This window comes from Hylaeus volcanicus, chromosome 1 (assembly GCF_026283585.1).
Source record: "Hylaeus volcanicus isolate JK05 chromosome 1, UHH_iyHylVolc1.0_haploid, whole genome shotgun sequence".
Taxonomy (NCBI): domain Eukaryota; kingdom Metazoa; phylum Arthropoda; class Insecta; order Hymenoptera; family Colletidae; genus Hylaeus; species Hylaeus volcanicus.
Window position 1 is genome coordinate 36,541,705 of NC_071976.1, and position 16,950 is coordinate 36,558,654.

General features: G+C 40.7%; 4 protein-coding genes and 1 long non-coding RNA gene across 8 annotated transcripts; 2 read left to right on the top strand and 3 right to left on the bottom strand.

The window, feature by feature from the left end:
* Positions 1–133: 133 nt before the first annotated feature.
* On the bottom strand, positions 134–9,791 carry LOC128879008 (uncharacterized). Of its 4 annotated transcripts, XR_008457548.1 has the most exons (6): positions 9,007–9,791; positions 8,006–8,943; positions 7,599–7,813; positions 6,626–7,530; positions 5,160–5,428; positions 2,952–4,199 (listed from the first exon to the last, which is right to left on the bottom strand). XR_008457548.1 is itself a non-coding variant. In XM_054127791.1 (4 exons), exon 4 carries the CDS (start codon positions 839–841, stop codon positions 149–151), a length of 693 nt encoding a protein of 230 aa, XP_053983766.1. In that variant the 5' UTR covers positions 842–4,199; positions 6,626–7,530; positions 7,599–7,813; positions 8,006–8,918; the 3' UTR covers positions 134–148. The 4 variants fall into 4 exon arrangements, 3 of the variants coding, with proteins under 3 accessions (XP_053983766.1, XP_053983757.1, XP_053983748.1); XM_054127791.1 differs by lacking the exons at positions 5,160–5,428; positions 9,007–9,791 and having other exon boundaries at positions 134–4,199; positions 8,006–8,918; XM_054127782.1 differs by lacking the exons at positions 6,626–7,530; positions 7,599–7,813; positions 8,006–8,943; positions 9,007–9,791 and adding an exon at positions 134–841 and having other exon boundaries at positions 2,097–4,199; positions 5,160–5,300.
* Positions 9,792–11,015: 1,224 nt separating this feature from the next.
* On the bottom strand, positions 11,016–11,801 carry LOC128878999 (histone H1-like). The gene has a single exon (XM_054127761.1). It carries the CDS (start codon positions 11,720–11,722, stop codon positions 11,027–11,029), a length of 696 nt encoding a protein of 231 aa, XP_053983736.1. The 5' UTR covers positions 11,723–11,801; the 3' UTR covers positions 11,016–11,026.
* Positions 11,802–13,155: 1,354 nt separating this feature from the next.
* Positions 13,156–13,750, bottom strand: LOC128879171 (uncharacterized). The gene is made up of 2 exons (XR_008457577.1): positions 13,521–13,750; positions 13,156–13,404 (listed from the first exon to the last, which is right to left on the bottom strand). It is a non-coding gene; the product is annotated as an uncharacterized LOC128879171 (long non-coding RNA).
* A 206-nt stretch (positions 13,751–13,956) lies between these two features.
* Positions 13,957–15,412, top strand: LOC128877884 (histone H3). Its single transcript, XM_054125519.1, has one exon. It carries the CDS (start codon positions 14,003–14,005, stop codon positions 14,411–14,413), a length of 411 nt encoding a protein of 136 aa, XP_053981494.1. The 5' UTR covers positions 13,957–14,002; the 3' UTR covers positions 14,414–15,412.
* A 167-nt stretch (positions 15,413–15,579) lies between these two features.
* LOC128877872 (histone H1A, sperm-like) lies at positions 15,580–16,477 on the top strand. Its single transcript, XM_054125492.1, has one exon. The coding sequence runs from the start codon at positions 15,704–15,706 to the stop codon at positions 16,316–16,318; it is 615 nt and encodes a 204-aa protein (XP_053981467.1). The 5' UTR covers positions 15,580–15,703; the 3' UTR covers positions 16,319–16,477.
* Positions 16,478–16,950: the final 473 nt, after the last annotated feature.

The window sequence follows — 16,950 nt, forward strand, 5'->3', positions numbered from 1 at the left end:
CACGCGATTTTTTCAAAATCGACCCGTACCGACGAAACAGTCTCGCGTCGCGAAGACCACACGGAGGATCGAGTCTGATGCGAATCAGTCTAATCTCGACAACGACCTTAACGAAAGGATTCGATGCCCGACGACCGCAGCTTCTACTTCAAGGATCTTTCGGTACCGCTGTCGGAAGAGGCGGCGGCGGCACATCCGGCACCTTTTCCTTTTCGGCCTTCGCCGCATCTTTCTTCTCCTCGTGGTAACCTGGAAGCAGATGACCGGAAAGACCATTGTTCGGCGTGGACGCAGGAATGGGCTCCAGGGTTCCGTAGGGCTGATAGTCTACGTAATACGTTCCCGGGACTAGGTGAGGGTTGATCCCGTTGTACGTGTAAAAGTAAGGATCGTAATGAAGAGAGTGGTAGTTAGGGTAGAAGCTCAGAGGCTGTTGTTCTTCCTGCTTGTTTCGCAACCCCGATCTCGGTTCACCTTGGTCTTTCTCCGAACCCCGACGCGCCGCTTCTTCTTCTCCTTTGTTCTCGGCCAATTTCGAATACTCCGCAGCCGTCGACAATTCCGTTTCAACCGTTTCCGTCTCGCTACCTGATTTCGTTCCAGTCCGAGGATAATGCACCAATTCTGGCCCGGAAACATGAGGCGCCACTTGCGCGTAATATAACGGCGGTACGTAACCGATCGCCGTTCGATGGATCACTGGTTGTATCACCGGGAATGCCCTCGACGGAGATAAGTTTTGATTGCTTGTGATCACGGCGTTGTACACTTTAGGAATCCGCAACAGTCCCGGATGTCCTGCCGCTAAGGCCACGAGCGTCAAGACGACGAGCAGCTTCATCTGAAAGATGTTTTGCTTTTTCAACAAATTTTCTCGCTTCCTTTTTTTTTTTAACAAAATTTCGTTGAATCGGATACAGACGTCGTCGGAGAACCGACAGATCAAAGTTTTCTTGTCCGCGCATAGCTACCGATAAATCTAGCACGACTACGAACGCGCAGTCTACGTACAAACGCAAGTGACCCTAAATTAACATACGAAACAGTTGCGACACTAACGATGAAGCTATACAGAGACAACTTATTGTGACGCAAGTCGTCTCTGTGATATATCCTTTTAAGACGTACAGTTCCCACGTATAAGCCATCGTATCTTATTTCCAAGAAAGCTTTACATAAAACTACGGAACGGATCATCCACCGCCAAACTCCTCGTCTTTGTCCAAATGTCAGGACACTTTCCCGAGGAAAGAAGCGCGCGAGTTCGTGGCACGTGTCGACCGAGTCATTGTTTCCAAAAAGGTAACCGCCAGCCGTGGACGAGGACCGAGGGACCGCATACGAAAGAGTCGAGCCTCGAGCGTGCACAGAATGTCTCCTTTGTTTTTCTCGTGGGTGTGTATCCGTGATCGAGTTGTCGCGCCTAGCGAAATTTTTCTTATCCGTGAGCTTGAACCGGTTCAGATCAACAATTGGTTTCAACGAGAGCGACCGACGTTGGAGAAATGTGGGCTGGTTATCGATAAACATTACGTCTTACTGTGAGAGGAATTTCACTATGGATATAGATTACCACGAATGTCTACCGAAAATTACTCTGTTCGGAACGACCGACTACCACGAAATCCGCCGGGCGACTGACTGCTCGTCAAAGGTTAACCGGAAGAACGCAGATTGGCGAATTCTTACAAAACGGAGCGTGAATCGAAGCCGAGACACCATGGTTGTGTGCCGCCAGAAGAATGCCGACCAGATAATTCTTACCAACGACGTTAAATCGTCTAGATGCACGCCACGCGACGATCGCATAGAGTAGATATAAATATACAACGATCACAAGGTTGATCCTTGAAAGTGGACGATTCGCGATTGTTCTTTACAATTCCGAATTGCCGATTCAATAGCGGTGAAAGAATTTAAACGAGACATCGATCGCGAAGACGCGCGTTACCCTGATGATTCATCTCGTTAATATACACGGGGTACTCGTAATCGCGTCCTTCCCTTGCTAATCATTTCTCGGCCGATTTCAAAATACAATGGATACGCAGATTACGATTCGGAGATGGTTAGCGTACGAAACGAACGACGCTTACCTTTTACTTTATCGGCGTTCCTCCCGATGTACCTTTCCTGCACAGCAAGGATCGTCGAGAAGCTGACACCAAGTAGCAAGAGAGCTGCATGAAACCGTAGTATATATGGCCCATGGGGTCTCGGGGTTCAAGTCTCAACTCCCCCACTACGAACGCCACTTGGCGAAAGTACTCTCCGATCGGTACTATAATGTTCAACTCCATCCAGGCCTGCCTATATCACCGGTGAACTGCAAGCAGAAGGGCAGCCATTTACCGTGTACAAGATCGCGATGCACCGAGCGCGGCTGATGAACCAACTGACAAGGTTAAGACGCTTCGAGTAACCCACGACGAGTTTAGGAGCAAAGGATTTACAAATAATTCGTATAACAGTACGTATCGCACTGTGATACATAGTTACACAATAATTTTCTCTTTAACAAGTAGGACAACTGTAGATCGATACGCAATGTTTCGCGAAACGAGCCAGTCATAAATTGCGTGTACAAATTAAAATTTCATGTAGTAGGAAAAAACTTGCGAGTTTCGACCGTCGCGTAATTAAATACGTCAATAAATAGATATCGATCGCTGTTAATAGGAACATACTCAACGCTCGCTATATCGCAGGAGATCGTTTCCGCTGCGAGCTGACACACGTTAATCATCTAATCTCACCGACAAGTTTCAACCGAGTGTCTTTTATCGACCTTGTAATTAAAAAATTGTTCACCCATAGAACGGTCCAATTATGTTCAAAGAAATGCCTGTAGACTAGCGCAAGATCAATGGCGAACGTTCAATGACGCACGTCAATTTATATAACCGAGAAAAGGAAGAAGAAAAATGAATGGTGAAGAATAATGCGAACCGTGACATCAAATCTCTCGTTGCTCGGGAGCTATTTTATTTTGACAAGATGTTTATGTACAAATCGCCGTGCGCACGACACGAATGCGACCGCTAGGAGAACTGACGCAACAATGCCTGACAATGTCCGTCGGGGACACGTTCGTTTCTCGAATTTTCGGCCAGCGGTCCGCGGATCGAGTGTACAAGTAACCCCAGTTTTGCGAAACACCGTTCCCGTTATATTCGGTTTATTCGGCGTTTTGCGCAGCGCGACGAACGTGCGACAGGAGTGGCAAAGTCTTGGCAACGATTGCGAAAGAACCGCATGCGAATCGCGCATCAACGCTACAAACACCACCTGGTCAAAGGGTCGAATCGTGCTCGAAAGCCACGATATCGTATAGATGCTGTTGTACCGGCATTCGGATTGAACAAACATCCCCTCTCCTAATTTGTCCGCTTAATCGAAGTTTAACTGTACTACTAATTCAGTGCTTACGATAAATACTAGTTCTACCAAGTGAGCGGTTAAGAGTTATTCTGAAATAAAAATTATTAATCAGGTTGTCTCGCTCAAGAAAACGACACCGAAGAATTTTGCTTGAAACATATTTGCTTTTCAAAGTTATTCGTAAAAGAGAAAAACCGATGATTTGTTTCGAGCGAGACACCCTAACGCATGGACTTTACAGGTATTTTTGATTTATGAACAACCAACGTTGGATCTTACCATTTAACGCGCCGTTAATGTCTTACGAACTACTAGAATCCACATATTCATTCTTTCATCCATGTTTCTACATCCAGTTCATCCCGTGTTCGATATTACGAAGTGGACCATATCGCGCACCATTCACACGCCATTCGTAATCCATTCTTCGTTACCAAGTAATACAATAATTAAATGTGTAACAAGCGATCACCGCGGAGATCACAGATCGATGATTAATTTGTCATATCGACTCGATAGGAATGTAACACATTCTTCTGAACAGCAATATTGGAAAATTCGGCAGAAAAATGATGAATAGCAGCACGAGTGGCGACAGCAGCAGCAGGACACTGGCGTATACCACCAACCACCATACCGACGATGCTCCAAAAATCGGATCCAGCATTATGAATCCTAATCGGCAGGAAGGTCAGGCACGCAGAAATTCTGGAGCTTCGATAGCTCGTAGAAATATCCCGGTTCCGTGAAGACAGTCGGTGGTCGAGATCATCATCGATCCTTTATCGTCAACTGACGATCATTCGCGGAAAGTAAACCTGAAAAACAAAACGTTACGATTATAAATTATACAAATGTTTCCATGAAGGCGAAAAGTTCAAATAAACAGATGCACGTGCGTGACGAAGCCGGTACTTCTCGCTCTAACCCCTGTCGTAAATCTAAGACTCAAGTGGCCGATACGATACACCCCGTACCGGCGCAGGCCCAATTGCCTAGGACCCAGTGAATTTTCTACAACCGAACGAAGCTTTTCGCAGTCAGTATTCTTCGGGCCGTGGATACGAGAAGAACTCTCTCGTAGAGCGTACATACCAAAAGTAAACAAGTTACTATCGCGACACATTTTACCGTTTTCAAATATAACAAATGTGTCGTTTTAATGCGCGAACAAGTATTAAAACTAGTGCAAATCTCAGTGTCACGATATCTGTGTAGAGTGCATGTGCATCGACGTGTTTATCAGTGATTGAGTGTATCTATCTGTGACAGCTAATCAACTGATCTGGATTTAACATTTGAAACTGATTTGTGAAAGGTAAATAGAAGGTATTTATTAAATTACCAATAAATGTTTACGGTTTTTAAAAACAGCGTTGTCGCTACTGGATTCATTACTGCTTAAGGACACTCATACGCTATCATGACATACGTCAATCAAGCAAGCAACCTTCTTATTTTCTCTTGGCGAGTAATAACGGTTCACGTGTGCTGTCGGTTTCAAGGATACTTCTTATCCGTTGCAACACATCGGCAACTTCGGCGCGAAAGGTGAACCAGTCATCCGTACGATATATGGAATAATGATCGCTGTATTGCGCAGCGAACCACGTGCAGGCCGTGTTATGGATAAATTCAACCCGTTGTTTTACAAGTACTCGCGACACTCTTCTAACGCGACGCGAAGAAATAGAATAACGAGAGACTCGCGGACGTGTCGCGGGTCTACACGCGATTAAGCTAGTTAACCTAGTCGCTAGTTGCGCAAAAGAACCTACCGTTTCTGTGTAATAATTGTACAATCGGCCATTGTCGCCGTTTGCCACAAGGTTCGTGCACAGTAGCCGTAGCACACTGCCAATCTAACATCGCGCGTCGACTTAAAACGAGATTTTGATTTTAGAGATCGTCGTGGTAGAAACGTTCGACCTTCGAGGCTCGTATGTCTTCCAAACGATTGCTAACTCCGTCCAAACTACTCGCAGCCTTGGGAACTTGCGATGTTTACGGGACGATCACGCCCGCATTTCGTTTCTCGTCCGAGAGTCTGGAGAAAAATAAATAATATAAGCAATGTGCATTTCCTTGGCCTTAAATGTATAGAATAATGCGCAAAAGTAAGTATTATAGAATATATATAGAATATATAGAATATATAAATATATAGAATAATGTTATATGTAATATGTTATATATATGAATACATAGAATAATATTATAGAATACATATAGAATAATGCGAAAAAGTAAAATGAATGAAATAACGTATAGGTTTCGATATATAGTTCGAAACTGAAGTTACGATGTTCATTCGCATTGTTTTCTTCGTCAAGTTTTAATTACCCAAATAGATCCATGCATATTAATCCAAATGCCAGAAAAGCTACATTGTTTTTGTTATTTATCACTGGATACCGTAGACCAAATTAGAACGAAACTCTACTTTTTCTTTTACTTGATTGCGAAATAACGTCGTCATCGATCGATCGTTAAAGATTCGGTGTTCAAGGAAAACCGCCGAAAGTATGCGCGTCAACATGGTCGTCCTTGTACGGGTAAAATACCTGCGTCCGCATATGCCACAGACCGGTTAGGCAAGCTAGCGGGGCCACGCGAAAAAACGTATCGAAAAGAAACGGGCGACCAGAATGCGAGTACGACAGAGGCGATCCGACGTTTCTTAATCAAAATCATCGACGATATCTAATGTGCAGTGCGCACGCTCGCTGTGTATCGAGGTACACGCTCGTTGATCGCGTGCGACCGTATACAGACCGCGATCGCACCGCAGAAAGTGAAATTTTCACGATTGCGTAACTGTGGCATAATACCATTATTCAACATAGATTGTGGTTACGCAGTTACCGAGTCTAGGGCCATTAACGCGTCCCGTGCCACGTGGGTCACTGGTGACCCATAATATTTGACAACAAAACCTTCAACGAAACTGGAAATTTCACGCGACTGTTGCCTTACGAAAATCGGCTACTAGTAACCCTGACGATTTAATTAATTTTCGAAGTTCGCTTAAATTTAATACGCATCAAATACTTACGAGTCTTACTTTAAGACTTAATTTAAAAAATAACTCAGATTTATAATTGGTTGAACGCTTACGAACATCGTTCGCCGAATTAAGGATCGAAGCTCCATGTTCAATGCGCGATAATAGTTGAAAAGAACACGTCCAGCAGAAAAGCGAGAATATTAATGAAGCAAAGTGATTTCTGCCAGTCGTTCTTACCTTTCCTCGTATCCGGCATGATCCTCTTAACAGAAAACCGTCAACGATCGGCTCGGAGTTTCCGTACCACGAGGATGTTCCCGGATGGTATCGGCAGACCTGCACTTCGATACAGCGAATCCTGGTCACGATTTCCGCGAATCCACGATGAATCGGAGCCGACGAAGCGTTTCTCGCGAACGTTCAGCCGCTTTCCGCAGACTGACCGCGCATGCTGGACTCCCATGCTTCGATGTCCCAGCTGTACTTTCCCTTTCTTTCGGCGCTTCGAATCCGAGTTACGACAGTTGAGCCACCCAGTAATGCTTCGCCAGCGTGGATGGAAGCGACCACAGGTTTCATCTGCATCTTTGTTTATCATTTATTCATTCGCCAGCGAGTTTCTCGACGCGTCGGTCATTAACACGTTGACTGCCGGACTAATAATCGTGATAATTTCTACGAAGCTAAAATTTTCTTTCTATGCAATTAGAAATGACATGATCTAACATCTGTGGTGGTACTTATTTTTGCGACCTCTTTAGAATTTACCAATCCTATTCAGAATCTTTTTCTTCGACACCTCACTTTCAGAATCGATTTATTTATTCCTCAGTGAAAATCCTTGTCACCCATGTGTGGGTGACATAGCGGTCAACGTGTTAAACGAATTACCAAGTGCTAAATGCAACCAACACCGACACCAGTCTCATTCAAAATGGCGCGTACCGCAGATGCCACAAAAAGCATACCAACACGAAAAAGATTCCGCGTACTCGTAGACATATTCGACGTTAACGAACCCACACACACACACCTCAGACAATACCAGAATACGATGGACCCTAATCTCGAAGACATAGAGTAAACCTCTTCTAATTTTTATCCGCTATGCAATTAAAGACCATTTTGGTTTTTGCAAGCTCCTGGAAGAAAACATCAGAGGCGATTTTGAGGTCAAATATCTAACCAACCAAGCTGAGACGATACTCACGATCATTTTTACTCGGAAACATATTAGCAAAGAACATCCAGGTTCACACAGATTCACCATCCTCCAATGCACCGAGTCACCCAACATTCTTGCAATGTGTTACAATTGCAACGGTTCGCACCCAGCAAACTATAGCGAGTAACCTTTCTTGCTTGCATTTCTCAAAAAAGAAAAGAAAAATCAAATCATTGCTAGGCCCAACATTACCGATGTCTCTGAAACCAACAAATTATCTTCTCATGACTGCTGACACCGGTTAGAGATCGAAGAAACAACGTAAAAACTGATAACTCTGTCAAAACGTCGATTAAATGTATAACTAACTGAATGCATCCATAAATAGTGAACGAGAGTAATAGTAGGAATTAAATGTTAATAGGATTAAATGTTAATGCAGAATTACTCACAGTGTTAATCACGAAACATGTCTCAACAGTCCAACTAGTGAGGTCTGGTGAGGTTCAGGTAGATGTCAGCAGATGTACGGTACACGTAATAGTTCGTGTCAATTTTGGTAGGAGGCGCTACAGTTTCGATTGCCAATCACTTCACTCTTTGCCGCTAGATGTCGCGATAGGAACTGGATAGAAGTCGTACAGAGTCTTCTAACTTCTATCCACTAGACTTCACTAGAGACATGAAGCCTCTCTTAGAAATTTATACAGGGTGCAGCCGAATAACATGTACTAGCGGGAACGAGGTGGTTCCTTATGAAAAAATAAGAAGAAAATATGGAATAAAGTTTTTTCGTTTAAAGATTAGTTTTCGAGAAAATCGAGTTGGAGAATCCTATTCGTACATATGCTCTTTCTTACAGCTGAGTTACGGTTCATTGAGCATCGTATAACGCGTACCGTGTTTATAAACAATGATTTGAGATTTCTAATAGTTATTTGCTTAATCAGACAGTTTTCGTTCATTTATCCAACGATGATGTACACGAATAGGAATTATGTTGACATGATCCGAGCTTTGGGAGCCTGTAATGAAAACTTGTTCGTTATTACAGAGAGCACCATCGTAACCGAAAGATTCCTGATCGAAGAACACTGCAAAAGAATAGAATAAAGTCTAACTCGGTAACTTTTAAATGCTGGGTAGACATTGTTTATAAACATGATAAGCTTTATACGATGCTCGATGAACCGTAACTCAGCTGTAAGAGCATATATACGAATAGAATTTTCAGACTCGATTTTCTCGAAAATTAAGCTTTAAATGAACATCCAATTTTACTCCATATTTTGTTCTTATTTGTTCATAAAGAACCACCTCGTTCCCGCTGGTACGTATTATTTGGCCCCACCCTGTATAACTAAAGGCAAACCGAAACGCCATTTAATGTCTTAAATGAAATTGTCGTTATGTATAGTTGAAGATATCTTAAATAGTAGCTGGATGTACTTACGATGATTTCAGTTCTCATTGTACGTATTGTTCCTACCAATCCTCCGATCCGCGTGTCATACACAGGCTTAGGCGTTATTTGTAACCTGTGGCCCGGACTTTTTATTTCCCGATTAATCCCGATCTTCAAGTATTGCAACCGAGACAAATTTTGTTGTAGAAATAATAAGTTTTCAGAATCCATTACATTGTTTTTATTACAAAAGTATTTGCTAACATACGTTCGGTGTAATGTTTGATAGAATATATCATAACCTCAAATACTAGATCGTAGACCAGAGTTTTCCTTCGTTTGAAGAATTTGTTGGCCCTGAAAAGGGCCGTTTAGTCTGAATGTAGATGAAGGAAATTACGCCTTCTTCTCGGTCTTCTTCGGTAGCAAAACTGCTTGAATGTTAGGCAGAACACCTCCTTGAGCTATGGTAACTCCAGACAACAGTTTGTTCAACTCTTCGTCATTCCTGATGGCCAGTTGCAAGTGTCGTGGAATAATTCTGGTCTTCTTGTTGTCACGAGCCGCGTTACCGGCCAATTCCAACACTTCAGCAGCAAGATATTCCATAACAGCTGCCAAATAGACGGGAGCACCTGCACCGACACGTTCTGCGTAGTTTCCTTTGCGAAGCAGTCGATGAATACGACCCACAGGGAACTGAAGACCAGCTCTGTTCGAACGGGACTTTGCCTTTCCCTTGATCTTTCCACCTTTGCCACGTCCAGACATCGTTCAAATAGAATTGATTGCAGCAACAAAAACTTGGAATAAAACTCCTCGGAGAACAAACGAAAACTGACGCGTCCTATCCGAAGCGCCGCTTTTATAGCCATCGGAGGTAGTAGCGGTCGACCAATCAGATTGCGAGTAGCGGTTCCTGAAATACGATTGGTGCGGCGCTACTACGTTTTCTCAGGACAGCTGCAGTCTGTGTGTCTGCCGTAAAATCTATCTGTTACAGAAAAATATTCCATTTGAAATTAACAATGAAAAGTCTATCTTCTTAGTACTTTGCACGTACAACAACTTTTTCAACAAAGTATGGCGTTAAGGCCACGCTATCGCATACATATTGTACGTATATATGACATCAATTGTTATCTATCTTGAAAATTGGAATCTAAATGTAAATTTTATTTTACCGTTTTATTATATTTTATACGAACGGTGAAAGACTTTTACAAATCACAAGATTTCTTACAACAACTCACGACTATATGCCATTACTGTTCGATTTGACGCAAAACATGGATTTTTCTACTAAATACATTCGTGTTACCTTCGACATTCTGTGTTCTATTTATACTTCTTTATGTTTTTCAAAGTACTATGATTTATACTACAAATATAACAGTAAATAGAAGTTTTTCATGGTCATAGAAGATGTGTCTAAATCGTGTACTCTGTTACATGCATTATCATATAACATTTATAGAAGCCAATATCTGTCTAATGTTAATAGTTATACAGTTATCAGTAGTAATAACTTGCATGTATAAGAACAAGTAAGGAAGTTACCAGAAGTCACTGGAGAAACTCTAAACATACCAGAGACCGAAAAAAGGTTGATAACAAACAAAAAATGAAGGCGACAGCTATTTGCATATGTAAAATCCTGCCAACTCAAATATTAATGAAACGCATGGCGACTAGATATTGAAAATAATAAACTATTTTATATGAACGTCATCTTTAAATATACCTAGCTTAAACCAAGGGTTAACGATAGATCTAAATAGTTGTAGTTGGGAGAGCATATGTATAAAATGTAAGCGCTTGAACAAATCAAACATACTAAATAAAAAGTGGAATAAATCTTGTATGTAAATGAATGCTTTTAAAAGAACAGAATGACGTGAATTTTTAAGTATAACGATGTATTTTTTGCGTATGTCCTACGTTTAATGTCATTTAATATAAGGATGAGAGGAGGTAATGGTATGAAAAGTTTGAAATCGAGATTGTTTCTTTGTGAATAATTTTGTGGCCCTGAAAAGGGCCAATGGTATATTATATCGCTGAACAATTACTTCTTCGCTGCTGCTTTGGCGGCTCTTGGTGATTTAGCTATTTTTGGTTTAGGGGTTTTTGTTTTCGCTGCTGGAGCTTTCGTAGCCTTCTTGGTTTTCGACAAATTCTTCGGTTGGGCTACTTTTTGCTTAGCAGCTGTCTCAGCTTTCTTTGCGGCAGCGGTCTTGATTTTCTTCGATGCGGCCGCTGGTTTCTTCGCTGCTGCTGTTTTCTTCGCAGCCGGTTTCTTCGGGGCGGCAGCGGCCTTCTTCGGACTAGCAGTCTTCCTTTCGGCAGTTTTCTTCTCCGAAACGGTTTCAGTTTTCCTCAGTTCCCGTTTCGGTTTGCTCTTGGAATCGGAGCCCTTCACAGGGGAAGAGAGCTTGAACGAGCCAGAAGCACCTTTTCCTTTGGTCTGCACAACTGCGCCGGATGTTACAGCAGTCTTCAAATACCTCTTGATGAATGGTGACAATTTTTCACCATCAACCTTATACGTGGTGGCGATGTACTTCTTGATTGCTTGCAACGACGATCCTTTACGATCCTTCAACTCCTTGATGGCAGCGTTTACCATTTCCGAAGTGGGTGGATGAGAAGACTTCGAACGAGATGTTCTCGTTTTCGACTTGGACGCCTTTTTCGCGGGATTCGCGTTCGCTGTTGCAGTTTCCGCCACTGCGGTACTTCCGGAACTAGTCTTGTCCTCCATCGTTAACGAAAATTAAGAATGTGAAAATACAAAATCAATTTTTTCAACGAGTCGTTCGATGCTGACGCTTCGTGCATTGAGTATTAGCTCCGCCCCTGCGAACCGTCCGTACTAGTAACGGGAGCACGGACCATGGAGAGAGGCCTCTCCTATGTTTCCAATCCACGTTGCCGAGAATCAGAGACCCTCGAGTAAATTTTTGCAATTTAAACAATAATTCGTCCGGTTCAACGAGGATGTTACGTGCATAAATATTCACTTATTGTTGGCAGCATCTGACGCCATCGTAAAACTACAAGTTTCACTTCATTTTTAGTCACTATATTCATCTAAATTGACGTAGATTCACGATCGATCTTAACGAGGGATAGACTAACGGGATTAATTAAGTAAAAATTGTGGAAATAGTTGATCGAACGTGATTTTCATCATTGAATTAGATCCCTAAATGTTAGGACTAATAATCTATATTCGTGGTTTACTAATGGGAGTCGAAAATTGTCAAGAATTTGGAGTGTTCTTCACGGAGGCAAATACAATGACCATGAAGACGTAATATGAATGGTCGATGTGATATTCAGTCGTACAAAATGTTTAATGGATATGATAAAATTATTTTAACGACTGAAACAAGGGCAAGACTTTCAAAATTCTTTTTCTTCATAAATTTTATATTTACAAATCGGAAATGTCGCTTTTCTCAGATAGAAATTTCTCACGAAGAGCGTTGTTCGTTGAAACGGTGCTTCGGGATACAAGAAATAATTTATGCGCAATTGTGTATTGCACAATTTAATTATCACGTAAGGAAATGTTGACATTATTAATTGATTTCAATACCTTTGAATAAGATACGAATTGTAACTACATAGCATAATTGAATTTGTATTACTTCATCTACGCAACAAGTGTAACATGAAAATGAATGGAAATAAATTTGTAAGAACTATTAAACTTGCATCACGTAACAAGGACAATATAAAAAGGTATGAACATTTATGAAATATAAACGGAATTATTTGAGTATATATACTTTTGTCAAAGAACGTTAAGTCTATAATAAAATAAGAAGCCTAGTCACAATTTCTAAAAATAATGATGGATCTTTTATGTATCTCGTGCAGTTTATCGTTTTAACAATCAACATTATATATATATATATATATGTATGTCCAACGTAGATTTTATTATAATCATAACGAATATTAATGAAAGAGTAAAAATAAAGGATCTATAATATAAAGCGCCTCTAAATAGGTTCGTTGAATATTTTTGTCTTTGAATCAACCTCACGAACTCAAAGTTTTAAATCCAATAGTCTTAATAATATAACCTTTGAAATTAATCCTTTAATTAAATTTCTACCAACAGTTATTTCATACATTGACTTCAGTTAATGACCTCATCAGTTAATGAATTCAGTTAAAATAAAATCAGTTTCCTATACTTTATTTCATATCTTCAAAATATTCCATAATAAGTTCAGTATGAATAATCAAAAATATAATAGAAAGATAGAGGTTTTAAAGATAATAAATTGACAATCAGCAAGTAAACAATAAATATTGCTGAACATAGTTGAAAGAAGCTCCTTGTTTAAAATATTTAGTGGCTCTAAAAAGTGCCGCGTGTGATAGACTTTTTGTATAGCGTCCAGGGCCCCATGACTTGGTCGTTCTAACCTACAAAAATACATCGACTCGATCATAACTTTCTTCAAAGTTAACAAATAACGTCACGAAAGCACAGGCAATTGTGTTTTCTAGACGTAGAGCTCCTCTGCCTGACAAAAATGTACCTGGGAATGAATTCAAAATGATAGATTGAACTAAATCGCAGCCACACAGGACCGTATCTATAAAATAATCAAAGTGTCAGAATTCCTAAGACCTAATATAGCATATTCGTCCAGACTATCGATGAAGTTAGCCTGGGTATCAAACATGTATCAAAACATGTATCCACCCTGTTCTCACACACGAGTTCTCTGTTTTCTAGGACTGTCTTTCAAAGTATCAAAAACTGCGTTCAAATCGGCCAATACGTAATTCTAACATCAAGCGTGGGATACTTATATAGCCTCTGGTAGACGGCATCCCCCACTACAGATGCGGCAGCGAATCCCGGAGCGCGAAACCGCTTCCCCCACCCGTCAGCGTGAACCAATGCGAACGCTGAACGTCCCTTCCGAATGTGTATATAAAGGAGAATATTCGTGCGCAGAATTCAATTCTGATTTGAGAGTAACTCTGCGAGGATCTCTTGTTGAAGAAAATCGTCATGGCACGTACTAAGCAAACCGCTCGAAAATCTACCGGTGGAAAGGCTCCACGAAAACAGTTGGCAACCAAGGCTGCTCGTAAGAGTGCCCCTGCTACTGGAGGAGTGAAGAAACCTCATCGCTACAGGCCTGGAACTGTCGCTCTTCGTGAAATTCGAAGATACCAGAAGAGCACGGAACTTTTGATCCGTAAATTGCCGTTCCAACGTCTCGTCAGAGAAATTGCTCAAGATTTCAAGACCGATCTTCGATTCCAAAGCTCTGCTGTTATGGCTTTGCAAGAAGCCAGCGAAGCTTACCTCGTTGGTTTGTTCGAAGATACCAACCTGTGCGCAATTCACGCAAAGAGAGTAACGATTATGCCAAAGGACATCCAGTTGGCTCGTCGTATTCGAGGAGAGAGAGCTTAAGTCTAGGTGGGAAAACTGCTAGCTTCTAAGCTAGTACAATCGGCCCTTTTCAGGGCCCCATATTTTTAGACTGGAATATACTTTGCCAACTATGACATTCTAATGCCATCAGCATAATGTCTGACTTATACTTACCCGTCGATGGGTTTCTATTGTAATATAAACCCGTCGAGTGACGCCACTTGAAAATTAAACTCGCAAGACTGTATCGTAGATCTTAGGACCTGGGGTACACCCTTCGTTGGTCTCTCATTTTACAGTAGCAGTTTGAAAATTATTTTAGGATCGGGACACTTCTGGTCATCACATACATTTTCACCCATGCAAGCTTACAATGAAGGTGGGCTATTGTTGTGGCACTTCCTTTGTGTTCACTAGCTAACGGATCACCCTGTAAGAAGCCAGCGATGAAAACACCTTGTCGTATTTGGTAATTTCAATATAAAGCAAGGAATACTTTTTATTCAAACATACTTTCAATGTAATGTTCCATTACAAATGGTAAACCATCGCATTTCATAAATGCAAGCACGAAGTGGTGAAATTTCATATAAATTTCAATCTTAGTTTCGTAATTTTGAGTTTGAGGGTTAAAATGAATTCAGGAAGAGCGAAACATAAATTGAATAATATAAAAGTAACCTATGTACGAGTTACTAGTAGCATATTGATTAATTTTATTCGCGTAAAATTGAAAATTTTACTGATATCCGTTGAGTTAAGAAGTTTATGTCTCGTTTCTCTGTTAATTTCTATAAATTCATTATAAACGACGAATGATTCATTTGCATCAGCTTTTGTTTATTGGATCTTCGAGGTCATAAATTGAAAATTATGTACGAATGTCAGTAAATTTCTACTTTTCTTCAAGAAACTCTCCATCGATAGGATGACAAATTGGTAGAACTACTTCGATAGAACATAGCAGATAGTACATACACGTATAATAAAATTTATATCGATGATTATATATATTGTACTATATATTTATACGCTTATAATAATATTCCACGTTGTCGTTTCAAACTAAATGTGCATAAATGTGTGTACTAGTCCGCCGCTTCCTTGCATACTCGAAACATTTCAGATGGTCAAAATTCATTGGTCCTTCTCCATGGTCCGTGCTCGAGCTATACATGCGGCGTAGTTTCGTGGCAGCCATCTTTTTGAGGGTTTCTATTGTTCTAACTCGCTTAAAAGACAACCATTTAACTTTGCGTGTGTCGTTAATACGTTCGTGGAATTTTGCAAACATATTTTGCGTCAACTTAATCGATACTCCGTTGTAAAATGGAAAGTAAAGGAGATAGTGGGGGTACTGTAGTGGAAGCTGTAAAAGACAGTATTGTTTCGGTGAAAAAGATAGGAAAAAGCAAAGCAAAGATGCAACGCCCAAAAGTATCTCATCCGCCAACATCAGAAATGGTTAAAGCGGCTATAAAACAACTTAAGGATCGTAAAGGATCATCTCTCCAAGCCATTAAGAAGTACATTTCTGCTGCTTATAAAATTGATGGTGGAAAAATGTCCCCGTTCATTAAACGCTACTTGAAAGCAGCTTTAACATCTGGCGCTGTTTTGCAATCGAAAGGCAAAGGCGCTTCTGGATCATTTAAACTTCCCATAAATGGATCTGAAAGTAAGAGCGAGAATAGAGCTATGAAGTCTGTCGCTCGAGAATCGACTTCGAAAATAGCAACTTCTCCGAAGAAAGTCTCTGTCGGAGCGAAAAAGCCAGCAGCTTTGAAGAAAAATGTTACATCTATTTCTGCTATCAAAATGAAAACTAAAACCAAACAAATTTCCAAAATTAGAAAACCTGCGAAAGCGTTAGTCGTTAAAACTAGAACGCCAAAGCCGAAGAAAACGATTTCAACCAGAGCAAGAAAGATCCCAGCAAAGTAATTTCTTCATTCGAGCGGATAATTCAAAACGGCCCTTTTCAGGGCCACCAACCAATTAGGATTGGGAATTCTCTCGAAGTTTTCTTGGAACATGAATATTCATTATTTAATATTATTATGAACTACAACATACACGTATTATGTTAGACATATCAAAGAGTAATTTTTTGTTAAGTACATTAAATTTTTGCCAATAATATCAATCAGCGCAAGAAGGACTAGCAAAGTAATTTCTTCAATCGACGAATAATTCAGCGGCCCTTTTCATTATTTAATATTATATTGAACTTCAAAGTAGTCATATTATGTTAGACAGTTCAAAGAGTAATTCAGTTGTTAGGTACATTTAAATGGTTAAATTTTTACCAATGGAATGTTATTAAAACAGAGGGTTCCTTGTTTAAAATATTTGGTGGCCCTGAAAAGGGCCGTTTGTGTAGACTTTTTGAGTAGCGTTTAACCGCCAAAGCCGTACAGAGTTCTTCCTTGACGCTTCAATGCGTACACGACATCCATAGCAGTCACAGTCTTCCTTTTGGCGTGCTCGGTGTAAGTTACAGCGTCACGAATAACGTTCTCAAGGAATACCTTCAGTACACCTCGAGTTTCTTCGTAGATCAAACCAGAAATACG